Raw genomic sequence first — 23,379 nt, forward strand, 5'->3', positions numbered from 1 at the left:
GATCATGTTCCATAAAGATATGTTGTAAATTTCCTACCGTAAATATATCAAAACTTTTGATAAGTAATATGCATTGCTAAGAACTTACAACTTTAAAGGGGATTTTCTCAATATTTTGATTTTTGTGCACACTCAGATTCCAGATTTTCAAATAGTTGTATCTCCTTCAAATATTGTCCTATCCTAACAAACCATACATCGATGGAAAGCTTATTTATTCTTTATATTCAATTAAAAAAATGACCCTTATAACTGGTTTGTGGTCCAGGGTCACAAATGTGTCATCTTTCTAGTCAAGTCAAGTCACCTTTATTTATATAGCGCTTTTAACAATACCGATTGTGACAAGGCAGCTTCACAGTATTATAGGAAAATAGTGTGTAATAATTCAAAACGACACAGTAAACACTCTATTTTCAGTTAAAGTTTTATAAATTAATAAACATTTATTTATTTGTTTATTTATTTATTACACCATTGTATAAAGCATAAAATAGCGATCTTAAAAGGGGAACAATTTAGGCTTAAGATTGGAGCTTAAATAAAACTGGAAATATTTTCATGCGCTGTGTTGTTTTTTTTAAACAATAGTTATATGATATTTCATCTGCTAAACGTTAACATTAACTTTACCTCTCAGCATGAGAAAACGGTCGTTTCGGTCCTTTTAGTTTAAACTAAACCGTTCGAGTCTGCCTAAAGAAAAACATCATTAACCAGCATAACTCTATATGAATATACAGTACCTGAAACACAAAAATATTCCAATAATACAATACGCCGGCAACGGTGAGCTTCCAGACACAAGTCAACGTTTCTCCCCGCTTTTTTTTTGCCAGCAGGGGTCACTCATACATAATTAAATGATTAATAAACACGTATTGTAGCTCAAATATGTATTACTTGGAACATTTTTATTATTATTCAGCTTATCTTGTCCGACACTGCGGGGATGATTAAAATAAAATAAGTAGTAGTTAAAAAAAATGGATTATGCTGTAGAGGAATGCAACATTACATGTCAAGTGACTGTATTGGTGACGTAATCAGGACTTAAGAACGTTCGGAGAAGGAACCCTTTTGAAAAAAACAGCATATGCTGGTAGGTGTGTTCTGATGCTGGTTTAAACTGGTCCTTTGCTGGTTCATGCTGGTCCTTGACCAGCAACATGACCAGCAAAAACCAGCTAAGGACCAGCATAAACCAGCAAAGGACCAGCTTAAACCAGCATCAAAACATACCTACCAGCATATGCTGTTTTTTTCACCAGGGAAATCAAATTGTCAGTGAGTTCATATCCTAAGTGTGATACGACTTGGGTAGGTTTGATCCCTTCTTAGATACAAGTGATTTGTGAGCTCTACACAGCAACTGTGCTTTGTGCAAAGCTTTTTGTTAAGAACTGTATAACAGGGCTCTCAAGTTTTGGAAAAAGTTTGGAGTGAGATTACTATCAGGGGAGGAGCCTATTTTGCAGCAGTGGCCCCTCTGCCCCAAGCAATTCTCTCAAGTTTTTGCTAGAAGAATTTTATCTATTGTTCAAAATTAACCAGCACAAAATAGAAATTATAACAACTGGTAAATCTGATAAAAAGTCAAATTCATACAAATAAAATAAAATGTTTTATATATTTCAAAAATGCAAATATATTAAAAAATAAAAAGAAAGTTAGCCCCAAACAAGCCAATTTAACTGCAGTGCTCAATGTACATACTGTACACATACAATAGGATTGCAGAACTTGCCCTGAGCATGTAGCCTATGTCAAGCTATGTGTGTGTGAGAGAGAGAGTAGGCCTATACATTTAAACTTACAAATAACATTTTGTATTGCAAGTGTTTTTTGCACATTTTGATGCCTTGATGACAGTGGTAGGGGCTCAAACTTAACTACACCAACTAGTAATGGAATTATGTAATTTAATAACAAAATAAAATCTGAGAAACAATGTACAGTTAAATGTTAACGATTCACACACATACAGATTTGATTTCCCAAATTGCATTGACTGGTCTAGACTCTAAAATATGAGACACCAATGTTTCAGGAGTTTATGACACAGAACAGGAGTAATTAAATGTAATCAGTTACATTACTTTTAAAACACTTAAAATAATTATGCTACTTATTACATTTTAAATAGAGTAACTTCTGTAACCTATTGCATTTCCAAAACAACCCTCCCAACAATGCTGGTACGTTTGAATTTTTTAAATATATAAAACAATTTATTTTATAAATTTGTCTTTTATCAGATTTACCCAGTGCGATTTGTGAAAAGAAAAAAAAAAAAAAAAAAAAAAAACAGAGGGGGAATTGCCTTAAAAAACTTTTTTTCTCTCTACATAGGCGGAGATTGAACTCCAATAAAGCTATAGCCTAACTAAGTAACCTAATGTTAGTGTAATCTGTTAACAACGCATATTATATACCCGTCTTTTTAAGCAAGTACCAGATAATGAGTGTCATGTCATGAAATGTTTTTAATACGATGGAAACTGTCTAACGTGATCACAATTTATTAAAAAACATTGTAAGTTAGCCCTTTTAATTGTAATGATTTCATTTCAAACAACGAATAAATTATATAGAGAAAGCGAACAAAGAACACAGTATCAGTAAAACACTGCGTCGCAAAGTGATTTCGAAGCATTTGATTGAGAACGGGACTTAGGAGCGGGTTCGCGGGATGTTTTTATCCCCACAGGGAATAAAAACGATTCAGCAGAGACAGGGATGCATAGACCAGAGTGGGAGAAATAGAGCGGGAAAAGTTATCCTTTTCTCAGCGTGAGAAATACAAGGTGTGGCGTGAGAGCGTGTGAACTGGTTGAAATGCGTGTGTCTCACGGTGAATGCGTGAGACTTGAGAGCCCTGTGTATAATAAGGACAACCAGAAATGGCAACCTTCTACAACTGTTGTTCAGGTGAGAGTAGCCAAAAGCCAAATGACCACGGGTCATTGCTAGTCAGTGATTTGCACCCAGATATATTAACCAGTATTTAGTCCAGTTGGACCACTCTGTTCTGTGCAAGTGTGCAGAAGCACAATAACCAACCAGTCTTGTGGATATACTTTTGTGACTTTTGAACACCGCCAGCATGCAGAAAATGCCCTAGAGACTCTGATCTTAAGGGCACTCCAGTTTGCATCATGTGGGCCCAACACATGACTATTAATGTCCTAGCAAATCATAATGACAGGCCTGCTATATATGATGCCGTTTCTAACTTCGGGGAAATCCTGAAGCACAGAGAGGTCTGTGACAAAAGGTGCGAACCTAAAGAAAAGGAGAGCAGCTCTAATCCATCAGTTTCACCGATTGTGAATGACCTCCACCCAAATGTGACTGAAAAGGAACTGCATGCAATATTCTTCCCGTTCGGCCCCATCTGTACTCTGAAAGTGTGCAGAGATATAAAAACCAACCTGTCTCGCGGGTACGGCTTTGTTACTTTTGAACGCCGCTGTGATGCAGAAAAGGCCCTAAAGGCTCTTAAGTTTTCAGAGCTCGTGGGGAAACCAATGAACATCATGTGGGGCGAAGACACGGCTGTTAAGGTGCTGGCTAGGAATGATGGAAGAGGTTTCGGTGACACTTATGCTGAAGAACCAGACCCCAATGAACCCACTGAGTCATGGGGAAAAAGGGTTGCAAATACTGTGAAAATTTTTTCACCGCAAGCCAGGAACTTGGATGAGTATAGGTCTTTTTGCCCTAGCTATGCACAGAGCTCAGTGTAATACAGTAATACCCCTTTAATCTACTTTCCTGCTAAAAACCTAACCTCATTTTTCTAAGGTGCAAAACAAAATAAACAAAGTAAACAAATAAAAAACTAGTTTGTAAACAAAACATATAAAATAATAGGGAAATAATATTAAATAAATAATTATAAATAATAAATAGTGCAATAAATAAGTAAAATAAGTTTGTAACCAAATGTATAAAATACTAAATAGTGAAATAATAATAAATATTAATAAAATAATAAATAGTGCAATAATAAATAAATAAAAATAGTGCAAAAAAATTTGTTTGTGTGCATGTCATTTACTTTTTGTCCAAAGTTGTTCACATCGCACTTTTTCACATTTATTAATAATCATTTAAAAAAAAAAAAAATTACAACAATGCTTAATTTTTTTATAATGTAAGATGAATATAAACACCATCAGTTCTGCTAGATTATAAACACTCATAACAGATCTGGTGCTGGTTATGATGACATTAATAATAATCGAAGAGTAATAATAACCCTAAGAGAAAAATAATCACTCACTGCTATCTTTGTTTATTGCTTGCAATGTGTTTTGCTCTTCATTGTTATGAAATGTTTGTTAAAAATAAACATTTTTAAAAGTTAATAAAAGCCTCAGTTCAACATTTAACCCTCAGTTCAACATTTAACCCTCATGGAGTTAATCAGACATCTTTTATGAATGTTAAAATAACACTACCTTTTAATTTATGTTCTTATGTTACTTATGTTCTTTTTATCTCCTAAAAACATTATTTTCAACATAACGTCTGACTGAGCAGATAAAAGAAATTGTGGTGTAACAACACAGTTACTTTTTGAATAACTATTAAGTAAAAAATAAACCCATAAAACAATGCACATTTACTTTTCATTTTTGTAAATGTATTTGACTAAACATTGTGACCCTTTTTCATGCACCAAATGTCTTCACATTGAATGTTTTCAGTACAACATCATGTTCTTACAGTAGTTAAAACATCATACTGTGAAAGCAAAACAGTGCAGAGGCACAAAATAAATATATTCTGAATGTCATAAGGTTTATATTGCTTACATTTATCAGCTCAAACAACAGCATGCCATTCATTTCTCTCTTATTTAACTCTGAATGCATGTTAATACTCACTGAACAAATGTGTCATTCTGTGCTAATGGCGTTTGGACCTCCATGGAGAGGGTTAGTTTCATTCTTGTTTTCAGCATGATGGGATGCACTTCTCTGCACAGTTTTCACCCAAGCAAGATGTCCACTCCCACCTGCAGCATCACAAACGTGCTCCTGTAAAATTTAAAAAGAGGAACATTTCATATATTACAACAAAACTAAGTCATAGAATACATGGCATCGGTGGAACAGCAGTGTTTAAAGAAAAACATTTAATTCACTGCAGTTACAGTGCCTTGCGAAAGTATTCATACCCCTTCAATTTTTTTTTTTTTTTTTTTAAGTTGCAGCCTTATGTTAAACTCCATACACCATAATGACAAAGCACAAAACAGAATTGTGGCAACTTTGCAAGTTTATTAAAAATTTAAAAAACTTAAATAAGTAATGTACTTATGTGAAGCACCTTTACAGCTTCAGGGCTTTTTGGTATGATGCGTCAAGCTTTGCACATCTGCTTTTGGCAATTATCTGCTATTCTTCTCCTCACCACTTTACCTATCCAGCTCTGTTAGCTTGAATGGGGGCTGGCAGACATTTTCAGGTTTCTTCAGAAATGTTTGATTGGGTTTAAGCCCAGGCTGTGGCTGGGCCACTCAAGGACATTTACAGAGTTGTCTATAAGCCACTCTTGCTGTGAGCTTAGGGTCATTGTCCTGTTGGAGGGTGAACCTTCTGCCCAGTCTTAGGTTCTGAATGCCCTGGACTGGGTTTCATTAAGACTATCTTTATATTTTGCTTTGTCAAGCTTTCCTTCTAATCTGATGAGTCCCTCAGTCCCTGCCAGTGAGTCAGTGAATTGAGGTTCATCAGACCAGAGAATCTTGTTTCTCACAATCTGAGAGTTCTTTAGGTGCTTTGTTGCAAATTCCAAGTGGGTTTTCATGTGTCTTCACTGAGGAGAGTATTGAGTTTGGCCACAACACCATAAAGACCGGATTGGTGGAGTGTTGCAGTAATGTTCGTTCTTCTATAAGTTCCATCTGCATATATGATCATGGAGCTCAACTAGAGTGACCATCAGCTTCTTTGTCACCAGCCTTACCAAGGCCCTTCTCCATCAATTGCTTAGTTTGGCCAGGAGACCAGCTCTAGGAAGAGTCCTAGTTGCTCAAAACCTCTTCCATTATGGATAATAGAGGCTACATGCTTCTGTGAACCTTCAATGCAACAGATTTTTTTCTGAACTCTTCCCCAGATGTGTGGCTTGATGTAGTTCTTTCTCTGAGCTCTACAGGCAGTTTTTTGACCTCAGGGCTTGGTTTTTGCTCTAATATGCATTTTTAGCTGTAAGTGCTTTTATTAAGAGGTGTGTGCCTTTCCAAATTATACTCATTTAAGTGAATTTGCCACAGGTTAATTCTGTTTAAATTGTAGTAACATGTACAAGCGATATGAGTGCTCCTAAGCTAAATTTCAAGTGTCCCAAAAAAGGGTATGAATACTTATGCAATGGAACAATTTCAGTTTTTTATTTCTAACAGATTTAAAAAGTGGTTACAAACCTGTTTTTTGCTTTGTCATTATGGTGTATAGAGTGGGGGAAAAGTGGAAAAAAGTTATTTAAAGCAGTTTAACAAGGCTGCAACATAACAAAACGTGAAAAACATAAAAGGGATGAGTAATTTCATAAGACACCATATCATGTAATTAATGTCTCGAACTTTAAATGACATTTGGCTCTAAAATCATAAATCTCTTTGTGATTATGTAAAAGAATATAGGGAATTAAACACACTAGACTTTGAGCCTGTGAAATTTCTTCTTTTTTTTTCTTCTTTTTTAATAAACAGATGTGACAGAATGACAGTATATCATATGCCAGGAAGCAAGACAATAATGTACTTTTGAACAGATTCAAAAGCTTTCTTAGTCAGAAATCACACACATATAGAGCTTTAAGTCTTTAAGAAAAATGCTGAACAAAGGCTTACGCTTACAAGATGTACATTTATATATAAAATATTTAGCCAGGAACAAAATAAAGTTGAAAAAAAATGTTCACTCTCAATAACCATTTTCATATTTCAAAGAGATTTTAGGAATTATACCACAAAAACACTCAATATGTTTTTACAGAGATTCTTTGTATACTCACAATACCAAAAAGGATGAGACAAATATTCAGAAGGAGCAATTAACGTTAAAGTCATCAGAAATAAACCTTTGTAGAAAACACTTGTAGGATAGCATCAGTGTTTCATTTTATAAGACACCTCTTTGATTTTATTGTACATAAACAATTTCTGAGGTAAAGTCCAATAAAAGACAGCATTAGAGCAAGAGACTCATGCTGGAACAGAGTACGAACACTTGCTATTTGACCTTGTGGTAAGGGATAATTTACCAACAGCTATTTCAAACACATTGAGATGTGGCTCAACCTGAGAAAAACTTTTATAAAAATGTTACAATCATTGTTAAGAAGACATATAGGATGCCAAATGTCAAGAAAAATAATGCTTCTAAGGGTTTTTAAGAAAGAAAGGTTAATTTCGAAATGACAATTTTCCTCAGATCTCTACTTTTTAGCTTATTCACAACCATAGCTTCCAAGTAATTTTCTCAACTCAAATTTAAACAGTTCCCAATAAAGGCTAAAATTGTTTTTGTATGTAGCTTTATCTATATACTCTATGTATTCTAGACCAAACCATTTCACATGAGAGTTATTCATGTTCCAGAATGATGCTCTATAATTTGAAGCCTGAGTAGGAGACAAATTAGTATATATAGCTTTATGATGATTAAATGTATCATGCTCACCACTCATGTGCTTATTTTTGTGGCGCAAATTTCCTAGATGATGCAACAGAAGAAAGTCTAAATTTACATCATACTAAAACAACTTTAAAAAAGTTATACATTTAAGTTACCATCATAAGATACATTTAGAAAATCCTGAAGACATTCTTCATTGTGTGTAATGTGTTTATTTGTTCCTCTTTATTGCTGACTATTTGCTTGTACGTTTAAAAGCAAATTAATTATTTTTTTTATTAATGATATGCACACTGTAATGAGAACATGAAACCACAAACTTCTCCACCTACCCTTTAATTTGTTATTTATATAAATATTTATATCTTATATCATACAAGTAACCAGCATATAGACTATCAATATATTTAAGAGAGCTGTAAGAGCAAGAGTTAATATTATTTAAATTATATTCCGTCTAGAGTATTATTTCAATTATTATTTAAGTTACATCATTTGTCAAGGATGTTATTATTGGATTTGTAAAAATCTAGCAACTGTCTGTGGTTGACAAGACTCACTAAGCGCTGCACAAAAGCAAGATTTAACATGAGCAAAAATCACTTTTTCTGGACCTGAGCATAAAGTTCTATTTCCTGAACACTGTTGATTTGTCTCTGTCTCTCTGTCACTTGAAGCTCAGCATATTCTGTTTCTGGGCCATTGTTTGAGTGTTCCCTTGTCTTGTTGCCTGTCTGGAGATTGGAGAAGTCAATTTCACCATAGTGGAGATCATCAGTTTCTTTCTTTTCACCATTCTTGCTGATCACAATGGCATTGTTAGCATAGACAGTCATCTCATCTCTGTTTTTATCCTCAGCCTGAGGAAAAAAGAGGATTATTATTATTAAATTATAATTTTTTAAAAAACTATTTTCCTTCTGCTGTAAAAAAAGTATTTTTAAAGGAGATCTTACAGTAAGTTAAATGAGTTCCCTGATAGCACACATACATCATGGAGACGTCTATTCAACGTCTGCATTTACATCTGGAAGACGTATTTTTTAGAGTGTTTGCTCATCTGCAATATGTCTATAGAACGTTTCCTATCAGATGTCAAATAGACATCTATAAGATGTCTTTAAGATGTTTATGATTTAGAGTGTATGTAAAACTGCCATCTTACAGATGTCTGTCAGATGTTTGTATGCAGCAGACCCAGATAGCACACGTACCTCTGCAAGATGCCTGTTAAAGATCACTTAATCTGGAAAGCATCTGCTGTGTACAAACATACATTCTAAAGCACCTTAAATACATCTAACAGACGTCTATTTGACATCCGATATGAAACATCCTATAGACGTATTGCAGATGAGCAAACCTTGATAGCACCAGAGATGTATAAAGTACTAGAGACCCAGACTTGAGTAAAAGTACAAGTGCTCTATCAAAAAAGTGACTTGAGTAGAAGTTGAAGTGCTCTTTAAGCACCATACTTAAGTGGAAGTACTAAAGTATTCAACATTTTTTGTACTTAAGTATTGCAAGTAGTTTATTTTAAAATTTACTACTCAAATACCGAAAGTAAAAGTACAAGTATTGTGTTATGTAGTTATTAAAGAAAGCAGTCAAAAGACATCATATAAAACACTACACTATAATAATGGGCACGTGATTAAGCAGAACGAAAAGAAACATGGTTTACGATTTATAAAGTATTCAACATTTCAAAAACACCATTCAGCGTGACAGCCTTTATGATAGCCAGCTAGTTAACGTTAACTGAACATCGCAGCATGTTAGTTTATTTTAAAGTGCTGCAGGCAGGCAGCGCTGTCTTCTTTGATCGTCTGATTCGCTCAATGACGAGCCAGCTTATTCAAACCTGTGACAGAGTCATCTACTGCTCTGGCAGTGATAATGTGGGTTTGGAATGATTCGCAACATTTTTATAATTGTAACGAGTAACGATGCAGCACATAAAAAATCTATCGGAGTAAAAGTATTAAACTCATCGAAAATATGTACTGAAGTAAAAGTGGAAGTAGGAGAAAAAAACAATACTCCAGTAGAGTACAGATACAGCCTTTTAGTACTTAAGTACAGTAGTGAAGTAGTTCTACTTCGTTACTATACATCTCTGGATAGCACACATACATCATGGAGACGTCTATTTGATGTCTGCATTTACATCTGGAAGACATAGTTTTTGCATAGTTTGACCATCTGCAATATGTCTATAGGACGTTCCCTGTCAGATTTCAAATAGACGTCTATTAGATGTCTTTAAGATGTTTATGATTTAGAATGTATGTAAAACTGACATCTTACAGACATCTGTCAGATGTTTGTACACAGCAGATGCTTTCCAGATCAAGTTATATTTAACCAACATTTTGCAGACGTACATGTGCTATCTGGGAACACAAAAAAAATACGTCTTCCAGATGTAAATGCAGATGTCAAATAGACATCTCTGTGAAGTATGTAAGCTATCAGGGGATGCTTTCCAGATCAAGTGATCTTTAACAGACATCTTGCAGACGTACGTATGCTATCTGGGTTAGTCTTTAGAAGATTAGCCAAAAACATTTTACTTTTAACAAACAATTTACAATTTACAACATCGTTCATTGTGACTCTTACTGTCTTTACTCAGCCGATTTGTTCATATACATAGATTCATTCAAGAACTATTTATTTATTATTTTAATGATTAAATCATTGAATCATTTACTCAACTGATCAAAAGTGGTTCAAAAGCACTGATTTATGCAGGATTTAAACAGCTACGGTTTGAGACACAACAGTTAATTGCTACCTGATCTCATTACGAAAACGTGCCTGTGGAAACTTTTTCGCAAAACCTGAAATACGTACCAAAAAGGACATATCACTGCAGTTTCCAACAGAAATGAACACAGGAAGCAGTAAAACAGTGAGCAATTGTAATCGTTTTCGTACACAGTTATGATTACAGCTCCATATGTTTTGCTTTCCAGACGTAACAAGCTTGCTCTGTAGCTCAGCCGGCACACAACTGGACTTAGGACACGGAATCCTTGAGTGCGAATCCCATGAAAAACGTGACTTACGATAAAAGAGATGAAACATGAGAGATCGAAAAACAAGCTAAAACAGCATGTTTGCGATTGCGTTTTTGCACCACATTCACTTTTGTTCATACTATCGGGTAAGTTTAGGTGTAGTGCAGATGACACGTTATTTTAAAACGTCACAGAACATTAGAGTTATAGGTCCACTCAATGGACATTTCAAGTCAGAACTGTGGTGACGTGTACAAAACCAACATCACATAAAACGTACAATGTGTACGTTCATCTGTTCTCGGGCAAAAAAAACTGAACACTCTTTTAGCGCCACTTAGTAGACATTGAGATCAGGTTGGTTAATTCTGCTGTGACTCTGTTTGGAAAAACATTTATTTTTGTGGACAATACAACTGCCAAAATTTAACTTAAAAATGAAGTTACACAGTGTTAACGTCTTGTTTATTGAACTAAGTACCTGATCTTTTTCTGTGACATGGGCCTGTCTTGAAGCCTTTGATCTGTTCCAAAACAAACCAATTGAAAAGAATACAATTAAACAAGTAAATATAAAAAATATATACATTGATAAATTATATACACATGCGATTAATAAATGCAACATTGCGCACATGAGCTACATTTCTGTTATTATATATGTACCTCCTACAGTAAAAAAATATTGCAGACAACAGGACAAAAGCCAAAAGTCCTCCTATAGAGCCATATATCACCAGATGAGAGGATTTTCTCTGTCCTAAAATACAAAAGGGTTACTGACGAATGTACATCAAACAGTATTCATGAATCCATAATACATCTGAACATAAAAATACAAAAAACAGTGCTTTATTTACCTTCCTCTGTGAGTTGAACCATTTCTGATGACTGATTTCCATGTATATTTTGTGCAATGCAGAAGTATGATCCTGTTTGATAATGAGCTCTGGTTAAATGAATCTTTTTTCCCCAAGCTATAGGCGTCTCTTGTCCATGTTTGTACCAGGTGTAGCTCAAGTTATTTGATGGACTGGCTTTGCTTTTGCAGGTCAAAGTCACATTAGTGCCAGCAGATGGAGTAATGGTGACGTGAGTTTCTTTTGGAGGAACTTTTAAGAAAAACACAAGCACATACAGGGTTAACAATTAAAACCTATTCATTTCATTACATCAAGGATCATGAGAAACACAAAATACTCTAAATCTCTTACACAGGACTTGTAGCATTACCATATCCTCCACAGTTGAGTCATTAGGTGTATTTCTTGGATATGTAGCAGTGCAGGAGATGTTCCTTTTGTGATCATTGTATGAAGCTTCGAAGGTCACGTATGAAAACACTAACAGGGTTTTATCAGGTTTCTCCTGTAAGTGTTTTGTAGTGCGAGCAGATTCAGGGATGTTAGACCAGGATATTTTCGGAGGCTGTTTGGGGCAGGGGACTTCAGCAGAGCAGCTCAGATTGACTGGAGTTCCCTCCTTCACATACCTTTGATTACTGAGTTTAAGTTCAAGTTGTGGTGAATCTACAGGGTAAATGATGATAGACAACATTAAGTAATACATAAAATTCATAGTCACCTTAGAAGGTGAAGTTTTCACACTTGGGGTGAAGTTTGGCATATTTACACTCGTAGATTGACTGTGTCACACATTTTTTTTGTTACTGTTGATGCAGAAGATGAAATCAGTGCTGCCAATATTTAAAATATTTTGTTGTTATATATTTACTACATGTATAAGAAATGCAACCCCACAACCCTAAAATTATACTGTAGTTTCATAATATGTCACAGTGTTTTCCAAAAATGAAGTTTGTCGTCATATTATGTAATCAACTAATATTTCAGTTTCCAAAATAGAAATTGTTTTTAAAGACTAATGAGTTCCACTTTATACTTTGGTGTGTAGCTGGTCTGTCTGTTCAGTGGAGATGACATTTACCTCTGACAGTGATGTTCACAGTCTGGAGTGAATTAGCTGTATTGGGGTTAAATGTTCCTTTAAACACATTTGGCTCCATTTCCAGTCTGAAGTAGTAGCGGTCTGAATGATTCATCATGATGTTATAGAAGACAGTGGTGCAGTTCTTCTCACTGAGATTTCCAGTCATCTGTATGTCACTGAATCCTCTAATGATGTTTTTACTGCTATTAAAAGCTATAAAACTGTCTGGGTCATTAAATTGTGATTTTTTCTTTAACCAGATCCCATAAATAGATTTTGCCCTCTTATGTTTGTCCTCAAAATCGGAGACGTTGAATGTGCAAGGAATCTGCACACAAGAGCCTGTCAGAGCTGTTACTGTCTGAGGCATCACAGCAAAGTAGATATCATCAGCTAGAACATAAAAACACATTAGTCTCGACGGAGACATGAAGAAATTTGCGTGTAGTTTTAGTACACATTACAATCATACTCATTCTTACTCATAATGACAACAAAGACTGACCAACCTGACTGAGTATGTAGCAACACACAGCTGATGAAAATAAAAGAAGTGATCTGATTTCCTGCCATCGGGGTTTGCTGAGGGGCTAACATCCAAAACACCATCACAATACACTTCTTCACTATAGAACACAAAATACATAGCTTATTGTTTGTTACATACTGCTATAGAATGATCTATAAGGATGAAATTCCACATTTGCACAGTTACGCTCACGCAGATACTGTACCTAGTCATCTAATGTATTGATTATGTTTACTTATTTTATTCTTTCACTGTAAAAATGTATGACTAAATTCATCAGGCTGCCCACATTTACAGTTACATCAGTGAAAGTGATTAATCTGAGTGACAAATGTATTTTCAATTATTTTCATCTACTAAACTTCTATTCATGAAAAACATACATGATTATTAGGGGTGTAACAATACATGTATTCATACCGAACTGTCACGGTACGGGCATCTCGGTTCGGTGCATGAGGCCTTAGAATGAATACAGGCAATTCACCCTTAATCCAGAAGGGGGCGCCCGCAGTAATGCAACTCTGTTTAATAACCGCCAGCACAACAAACAAGAACAACAAATGCCAGGAGTTGCGCACTTGAAAACAAAGCCCACTAGACAGTGACCATGTGCTGATTCTGAACACGTTTCTCACTGACAAAGGAGTAACCACAAGTTTCCTACGCCCCATGAGGCCTTGCATCAAAAGTGTGTCAAAGTAAACAAGCAGGATGTGACACTCATTCTTTCAACAGCTGACAGGAGTGACGGGTGAATGAAGCCTTGTGAATCACCGAGACTTCCTTCTGACTGTTTCGGGAAAAGATTCAAAAGCTTCGAGAGTGTCGAAGCATTCACCACAATTTCTATAGATTGATCCATTTTATATGCACAAATAAAAGCCTAACCGTGTGTGTTTGTTTGTTGAATTTCTGACTCTAATAAATTAATTTACCCATTGAACAGTGCCATCAAATGCCAGAACAAATATTAATATGATGTAATAGAAGAATAATGTACACATATATTAATTGCATATGGCATATATTTAATTTTCCCGAAATAATTTCTATTCTTCATATTACTTGTATGACTGGGTATTTAAAAATGTAATTATTAAATAGGTCCCAATTAAAATGTACTTGCAAAGTAAGACCTGGGGGTTGAATATTAGGACACGGAAAGTTAATCGCGCACTTGACTGGACAGAAAGTGAGGCTTCAACGAAAGAGATTTGTACGTTAACAAGCCACGAATCGAGGCTTCACCTGGCATGCCCTTTAAGCTCTGATGTCTCGGTTCAAATGTCATTTCATATGTTGTCCATAAGAACGTAATGACATCTCTCATAAAGGTGTGCATCTTTACAAAGTGAACAATGGTCTAAAAACACTTAGCCTCATTGTTAATTAACACACAAAATACCTTTGTTATACTACGTCCGCCAGTAATATTTCCATATTTGCGATGCATCCAAATGCTAAACTATTATTTATTATGTAAATTGTAGACTTTGTACTTGCAGTTGGCACTTTATCAGAATAAAACACAGTGAACCAAACATTTTGATAAAGTGCCAACTGCGCTGTCAAGTTGGCAATGCTAGAAGCCTGGAACTGATACATTTTGTGTTTGTGTGCACTGGTGCGATTACTTCAACTTTCCTCATACCAGCACAATCAACTTAAACAAAAAACAAATAGAATTTATTCCTTGTATGTACATATGCACTGCAGATTTTATAGCCTATATATGACATTAATTTTATGTAATATTTAGTATTTTTACATATAGGTGGAAAAAATGTAAATTTGTACTACTGTCTGTTTAAAATAAATGAAAACCTAAAATAGTAGATTTTTTTTCTGTTGTACCAAAATTGTATCGAACCGTGACCCTTGAACCGAGGTACGTACCGAACTGTGACATCTGTGTACTGTTAACACTCCTAATGAATATAGATTATACTACATTATTTTTGCATTGTGGCAAAAACAAAATACCTTTATTATGCTCAAAACATTTAGTGAGATAAATTACTGGAAGTTACTTGTTCACAAAAAAACTCACAGGAAATCACAATCAGATATTGTGAAATCTCACCTGTAAACAACTCACAGCTCTCACTATCTGTTATTTAAAAACTGAAATAAATGAACAGGCCAGCGTTTATCAAAAGATCTCTACAATCTGCTTAGGGTCACAATGTGTTTGTGAAACGCAGCCCAGGTTGGTTTTCAAGTTACAGCCTACATATAAAATAAACATTTTGTGTGAGAATGAAAGTACAGGAATTCAATTTCTTACCTCAGGAAAGTCGTTTAACTTATAAGTAGCAGCAACTATAAAATTTTCCTCTGTTGCAACAGCCTTTTAAAATACTTCATGCTGTGACACTGCACTTTCACACCCCCAATGTAATGTCATCACACAGGAAAACACTTGTAGGAGCCATAGACGTCACTAGAGATTCTTCCTTTTTCTTTTCTTCTGTTTTCAAACATGTTTTACAAAGGAAGAGGTATGTGCATGATATGCTATCTGTTATTAGATATCATCACATAGCTCAATCTGTTACTCTCTAACTTATTCATTAACAAATCTTTGATTGTGACCAGAGTCTAAAACAGTGAACACTCACTCTTTCTGTTCTAACTTACCACTGATTCACAAAGCTTATCATCATAATTCCACGCTGTCAGAGCCAGTGATTGAAAGAGAATTTGTACTGAAAATTTGTAAGTACAAGTAAAAGCGCAGGTGTTAAAAAGCAATTAAGTAAATGTGCAAAGTACTCTTCTCAAAAACTACTTAGAGTAATAGTTACTTTTTAGCCGTTGAAATTGAATGACTTGTTAAAAACCACTTAATCAAGTTGGAGATCCAAAGTTAGAAAACAGAATATAACAATACAAACATAACTTTGCTTGCCATTAACTATTTAAAAACACTTAGAGCAAGTGAAAAATATCTGCATACATAGATATACATCTATCTAAATATATACAACCTCTGGTTGGTAACTCAGTTTGTTTCTTGATACTGTTTCTTAATCACCATATTTAAGAAACAATATCGAGTCCATAAAACACATTAAAACTCCTTGAAGCACAAAAAGTGTATTGGTTAGAAACACTGTTAAAAGAGAAAACATCGGGACATTTGACTGCACATCACATTTTGACATAATCAAAACTGTTTGCAATGATAATGCAGTAGATGCGTCTATAGAAAATGTAATCTTTTAAATAAAAGGCTGTTGTCACACAGGCTGTTAGTATCTACTCACCGCGAGGCATTAATTTAATACTAGTGCTTATTATTAGAAACTAGTACTTATTCTTTAGGTAGTTCCTTTTTAAAAATATTAGTTATTATTCATTACTAGGCCTTATTTATTAGATATTAGATACTAGTACTTAGTAGTACTACTAGTACTAGTAATTAGATAATGTACATATTGAGTGGATGTTGAGTGGATTGAGTTGTAAAAGGCAGTAGCAGGTTGGTTGTAGCATTTATGATTTTTCAGAATGAGTTAAATTTGAAAATATTAAAAATGAGTTAAGTTAAATCTGTGCATCCAGATGTGACTGCATCATTTTCTTCAGTGTTTTTCATCATTGTCTTGAACTTCTAGTAGCTTGAAGTTTTAAAGGAGAACTCCACTTCCAGAACAACAATTTACAAATAATTTACTCACCCCCTTGTCATCCAAGATGTTCATGTCTTTCTGTCTTCAGTCGTAAAGAAATTATGTTTTTGGAGGAAAACATTTCAGGATTTTTCTTCATATAATGGACTTTAATTGTGCCCCCGATTTTGAACTTCCAAAATGTAGTTTAAATGCGGCTTCATAAGGCTCTAAATGATCCCAGCCAAGGAAGAAGGGTCTTATCTAGCAAAACAATAAAATTGTGTACTTTTTAAGCACAAAAGCTTGTGTAGCACCGGCTCTGTAATGCGCATTCTTGAATGATTCGTTCATTTTGAACAAATCTTTAATGTGACTCGGGAAGAACGAGTCGTCTCAGGAAGTGATTCGTTCAGTCGCGCATGCACAACATACCTTTGTAATACACTGATTACCACCAAAAGCAGGTGGTGATGAGAAAGTCAGACGATGAACCAAAGCTTATTACAAACAGCTTTTAAATATTAACATGTGGAAGGTGCACAGTGTCATTCACACAAACACTAAACACCATCATGGTGACACACATGAAACTGAAATAATGCATCAACATTAATTTAACAACATTAGATGTAACATAGAACCCTAATGTACAAAACAGCTAAGAAAAAAACTAAAAAGAAAGGGTTATTTCAACAAAAAAACATCAAATTATAAAAAAAAAAGTAACAGGGAATTCTGGGAATGTCAGTTTACGGTAAATTTAACTGTTCACTGTAAATTTTATGGCCTTTTACCATTAAACATTTAACAGGTTTTTACTGTAGCATTTTTACAGTATTTTTACGGTTAAATTCACGGCAATTTTTTAGATGTAACGTAACATTTTAATTATATTTTGCTAAAATGAACAAAATGACTCGAAAAAAGATTTGTTCATTTTGCATAGGTCAGAGTCGGTAAAATGATCCGAACTTCCCATCACTACTATGAATCACGTCTAAGTTCATCGTCTGTGTACTCCTGCTCAAAAAGGTAGAGAATGGTGAAAATATATATCTTTATTTGCTTCTTTTCTATTTTGCATTTACTTGTACTTTTACTTTCAATACTTAAGTACATTTAAAATTAAAAAAAATACTTTTTGTACTTAAGTACAATAAATATCACATACTTTAAGACTTTTACTCAAGTAATATTCTAAACAGTGACTTCAACTTTATACTTTATACACCACTGCAATCTATCTTTACAGAAGCAAGGCAGAGAGCCGCCTCTAAAGCTAAAATGAGCCACAGCGTACCTGGCATAAACACAAGCATTGACTATGCCCACGATCAGCTCTGCAGACTTGTGCAATGTAAATAAGTTTTTTATCCAAGCTTTAATGACAAAGAAAGCCCCTTATTCAAGCATTGTATAGTCAGTGCTGGTGTAAGTGGCCACGAGGTGTTTTTTTTGAGGTTGTAGTACTTTAAAGAATGATCATGTGATTTTTATGTACGCAAGGTGACGTGTAAATGCGAAAAAGCCACTTCTATTGCAGTTTTGCAAAATATTCCTTTTCAAATTGCCTGAATAACCAACTCATGCTAGCGTAGAAACTTATCGGAGTTTTTTGCGAAATTGACGTTTCCGTTTTCTGTTTGCAATTTCAATTTGAGCAATTTGAAGGGTAATGGAAATGCAGCTATTGTCTATTGGTTTTAGGTTTTTAAATGCATTTTCGTCCAGTCTAGTGTAGCAGTCAATGTCAGTCTCTCTGGAATTGTATGTGACGCTTTTCTTTGGCAACTTCATAAGATGTCAAGTGTAACTTGTGATTGTTATGTTCCTACTGATTTCTTGTGCCTTCCTCAGAGAAAAAAATAATGGTTTGTCAGCTAAATTGGCATGACGCATACACTGTAAAAAAAAAATTCCGTAAAAAAACGGAAAAAGTACTGGCAGCTCATTACCTGGACTTTGTACCGTAAATTTACAGTCTGTAAATTTACAGTCTGCCACCGGTAAAAAAAAACAGGACTTTTTCTGTTTTAATGGTGTATTTATATATTTATATATATATATATATATATATATAAAGCAAATAAATCCAGCACAATATACAAAGTGAACATGGTTTATTTTTACTTCATGTAAACATTCTTAAAAGTGCATTCAATGGCTTTTGTTTGCCTTAAGTGGGTTAGGACTAAACAATATCAAATACTCAATTCATTTAACAATGTGTCAAACAGTGAAAAATGCCTGTATTGTAAAAGACAGTTTAGCTATGAACAGTAATAATTTAAACAAAAAAACATCAGCATCTGTACACTACAGGTGTTGTACTAAAAAGTGGTCACAAAATGTAAACTTCAAACTGTAAAACAGTCAAGATTCGAAACTTTTTTTTTTCTTATAAGAGAAAACAATATTGTTTAGAGGGATAGTTAACACAAAAATGTTAATTCAGTCAATTACTCAGCCTCAGACCTATCCAAACCGATAAGACTTTAATTCATTTTTAGAACACAAATTAAGAGTATTTTTAGTTATTTCTGGGTACTTTCTGTCCCTCTGTTGATTGTCTATGCAACTACCATTTTCAAGGTTCAGAAAAGCATAAAGTATGTGACTCCAGTGGCTTGACAACAGAATTTTTAAAGTTCATTGTAACAGAAATATCATTGAAGTGATGCAAATCATTATAGGGGATGTATTATTTCCCATTTAACTGCATGTTTAATGCAAGTGCCATTTTTTTTTTATTTAAAAACTCAAATATTACATGGATTTTCGAAATTGTTCATGCAAGAGTCTTGGAGGAATGTGTAGCCACTTGGTTGCCTTAATCTCAAACCACGTTCAGGATTTCTTCACAGGAAAATTCTAAAAGAAATGGATATGACAAAAAATGAAATTAATTAAACTGAACTACAGAGTAATATGCAGGTTGGAGTGGAAAAGTAGTCATACAGTATTTTAAGTTCATTAAATCAACTGCAATCCATAATACTTTCCAATTGTTTAAACATAGCTTAACTTACATTTCCAATAGTGTCCATTTGTATCAGTCATATGAGCTTGTCAAATCAACTATGTCCTAAAATATACTTCATTATTTTCAACTAAATAAACAGCAACACGACCAAATGCTTCATACACTTTTTATAACATACGTGTTGCTTACTTCTGTATGAACTCCAGAGTAAGTGCCGCCTCCTCTGGATATTTTGTACCTCACAACCGCAACAGGAAAGAAGATTTGTTCATTAACTTCTCAAACGACAGCAATCTTGAACTGCCCATCACCTTAAACAAAAAAGACATTACAAAATGACCATATACATAATAACAAGCATCTTTGAACACCTTTGAAGGCATGTTCAGCAAACAACTTCACATTGTTGTAAAAGTCAACAGAATAAATGACTCAAAGACTCAATTTCTTTTCAATATTGAACACTAATGTTAAATGAAATAGAATACAAACCCACCTGGTTGCCTTCATCTCAACCCACATTCAGGATTTCTTCACAGGAAAACTCTAAAAGAAATGGATAATGATAAAAATGAAATGAATGAAACTGAACTACAGAGTAACATGCAGGTTGGAGATGGAAAATCAGTCATACAGTATTTTAAGTTCATTATATTAACTGCTAACCCTAATACTTGCCAAATAAATATTTGTTTATAAATTGCTTAAATTACATTTCCAATAGTCTCCATTTACATCTGTCATATGAGCTTGTCAGATCATCTGTGTCTTAAAATATACTTCATTATTCTCAATTAAATAAACAGATACACATTTAATAACATATGTGTTGCTTACTTCTGTATGAATTCCAGTGTAAGTGGAGCCTCTTCTGGGTATTTGTAGCTCACAACCAACAGTGGTCATTAACTTCTTGAACAACAGCAATCTTGAACTGCCCAACTTTCACTTGCCAAACAAGCCAGACAGCAACTAAGTTAACCTTACGTAAACAATTTATCTGACATTTAACTCGTTTACCACGAAGAGTATATGAAAAACATGTTTCCCAAATTCGAAAGCCGACATTAAAATTAAACTTTGACCGAGAAACTCTCCGCGTCTTCTCTTCTCTGTTTTCGCGCCTCTGTAAGCCACCAACGTTCTTGTTCCCACAATGCAAAGCGTAATTCAAAAATACGGAAAAACATCTGTAAAAAACGAAAACGGAAAATTTCCTGTAATTATTAGGGTATATCGTACTGTATTTTTACGGATTTTGTCTTTCCAACTTTGCTGGTTTCAAACTTTCATTTGCCAGCTTTTCACTACATATGACACGCAGTATTGCAGTATGGTCTGCGTCTGAGCAGATGACGGACCCAAACCTCAAAAAATAAATAAAAAATCTCATAAAAAAACATCTTTATATGGCCTTACTCTGAACTTCTGCTTTTTCTTTTCTGGGAAGGGAGTACTGCTATGATGTTTCCATACATCACCTTCACTATCTTTTCTGCCGTTAGCGGCAGAGTTGGACGGCTGACTGTGTTTTCTGCTGCTTCTAAAGGGGTCTTGGTCTCAGGGCCTCTCTTTCTTGAAAAATATCATAAATAGTACCTCTTGACTTTGGCCTGCTCATGTTTAGCATAAAATAAATGAAAGACAGGCTACTAATAAAACTGAAGCCTTTGCATCATCACAGTGGGGTAAAGAAAATGGCTGCTTCAATAATGACACGGCGCACTACATTAAAAAGCATAAGAGCTGACTGACTGCATGTGCATGAGTCAGATGTTTAATTTAATGTTCTTTTTTTTAAAGCGTGCTTCTATTCAAAGTTATTGTTGCAACCAATTTTTTTAAAGTCTCGTGACCTACCTGGTAGTTGTATTATAATTTGACTAACTTGTTGTCAGGAGCATGATTTAATGACATTATTTTCTTTTGTTTTTAGTGTTGTTGCTGGATTTTTGCCTGACTGGTTGTTGCCTGGGTGTCACAATCAAAAATAACGGATGTGGGTATATAAAGGGAACTTTATGTTTTTTATTATTTATATGTTTTATGTTTACCTTGAGTGACCCAGGCTGGCAGAAGAGAACTTAAGGCCCACATATACATTTTTTTTACGCATATGTGCACAGTCATTTGAATAGCCTTTCAAAGTATAGTCTATTTGCGGTGTATGCGAAAGCAGGCAGTCAACATATGTGCTCTAGAAAGCTTCATCTTTGTTCAGCATCAAATGTCTTTGTACATCTATAAACTAATGTTGCAGCTCTCTTATAACCCTCTCACACAAGCATTTGTCAATGTTAATTAGATTGCAGTGTGCAGTGGTGAAATGGCTTCCTGTGGGTTTGTAGTTTGACTGCTGTGTGATTAATTGCGGTAAGAGCACTTCTGCTTGTTTTTTTAGGTCACTTCTGTCTTTACCTTCTAGGTAACCTTTGGTCATCCGTATATATATAAAAATATAAAGATGAAAGATGGAGAATATTTCACTGCAGAAGATTTAATTTGCAATATGTAAGAATTCAAAAAACAGCCAAACAAGTAATTTCAGAATGTAACTGGAAAACAAGATTTTGCAATTTACATTTTTAAAAGAAGAAAAACTGTTCTTTAGTTCAGTGACAGCAAGCAAAATTAGCTTTAATTGTTTAGTCCCATTTGTAGAACAACTTTTTAAGTTAGGATTTTTTTCTGTGAGATGTAAAAAAATTATATTTTTTAATTTTTCACCTGAGCATAAATGTCCTCATGCAAAATGCTGATGGGTTTTGGTTTTTTGATTAACACTTGGACCTGTGCATACACTACATCTGAACCTTTTTCACTGTTGTCTTCTGTTGAACCTTTTCCTGTAATGTGGTCGATCTGAGTACTGAACACAGTATTACAGTCAGGCACACTTTGATCATCAGAGATCTTGTTATCTTCGTTGGTTGCGGTGAGCACATTAGCACATGTGCTATTCCTGTCAATAGTTTCATTATGTGCCAAAAAATTTAAAACAGAAAGTGTTTAGTGTAAACCAGCATTTCAACTCCCTGAACAGTTTTAGTATGTTAAAGGCAGGGTAGGTGATTTGGTTCAAAAACATTTTTTGTTATATTGGTTGAAAGTCTCTTCACAGCCCGATAGCAATCACTTAGTTAAGTGGTCTAAACGAAATCTATTTATATAATCTTATCTGTCTTACTTGCCTGTCAACGTATGTATTAGCAGACATTTGCACACCCTGTTCACGCAGCCATGAAAAGTCATCAGCATGTTTCATTTTGCTATTGGTCTGACTGTGCATGTTTTTGTATTTTGGAGGAGGCGTGGCTTTGGAGAGTGAGTTGCAGCAAGGGTGGGTTCTTATGCTTTCAAAGCTAGCTTGCTATTGCTATCCTCTCCAAAATTACCTACCCTGCCTTTAATGGATATGACAATAAAAATACATTTGGTTTTAATGGTCTAGATCTGGTACGCACAAGTTCATACTTGCTACCTTCAACATGTAAGGATCCATCCACCCTGCACCCTGCAGTCCTCACCATAAAGTGTATTTTTCTATAATCACGAGAACTACAACGTGTTAAGCCAGTGACAGTCAGAAAACGGAAGCCCTTAATGGTGTTCC

The 23,379-nt window shown here is 34.7% G+C and overlaps 1 protein-coding gene across 2 annotated transcripts; it reads right to left on the reverse strand.

Annotated features, from left to right (window-relative positions):
* Positions 1-6,705: 6,705 nt before the first annotated feature.
* On the reverse strand, positions 6,706-15,536 carry si:dkeyp-28d2.4 (sialic acid-binding Ig-like lectin 7). 2 transcript variants are annotated; one of them, XM_051097718.1, is made up of 8 exons: positions 15,454-15,536; positions 13,144-13,216; positions 12,632-13,027; positions 11,899-12,213; positions 11,545-11,796; positions 11,351-11,444; positions 11,166-11,208; positions 6,706-8,515 (listed from the first exon to the last, which is right to left on the reverse strand). In XM_051097718.1, exons 2-8 carry the CDS (start codon positions 13,205-13,207, stop codon positions 8,255-8,257), a joined length of 1,425 nt encoding a protein of 474 aa, XP_050953675.1. In that variant the 5' UTR covers positions 13,208-13,216; positions 15,454-15,536; the 3' UTR covers positions 6,706-8,254. The 2 variants fall into 2 exon arrangements, with proteins under 2 accessions (XP_050953675.1, XP_050953674.1); XM_051097717.1 differs by having other exon boundaries at positions 13,144-13,260; positions 15,454-15,533.
* Between the last annotated feature and the right edge of the window lie 7,843 nt (positions 15,537-23,379).

The sequence above is a fragment of the Labeo rohita genome, chromosome 24 (genome assembly GCF_022985175.1).
Source record: "Labeo rohita strain BAU-BD-2019 chromosome 24, IGBB_LRoh.1.0, whole genome shotgun sequence".
NCBI lineage: Eukaryota > Metazoa > Chordata > Actinopteri > Cypriniformes > Cyprinidae > Labeo > Labeo rohita.

Coding starts and splice junctions, on each gene's coding strand:
- si:dkeyp-28d2.4 (XM_051097717.1), bottom strand. CDS start 13,243: ATGGTGTTTTGGATGTTAGCCCCTCAGCAAACCCCGATGGCAGGAAAT. Junction 13,028..13,143: donor GTTGCTACATACTCAGTCAG/GTTGGTCAGTCT, acceptor TTTATGTTCTAG/CTGATGATATCTACTTTGCT. Junction 12,214..12,631: donor TGTGAACATCACTGTCAGAG/GTAAATGTCATC, acceptor TTTACCCTGTAG/ATTCACCACAACTTGAACTT.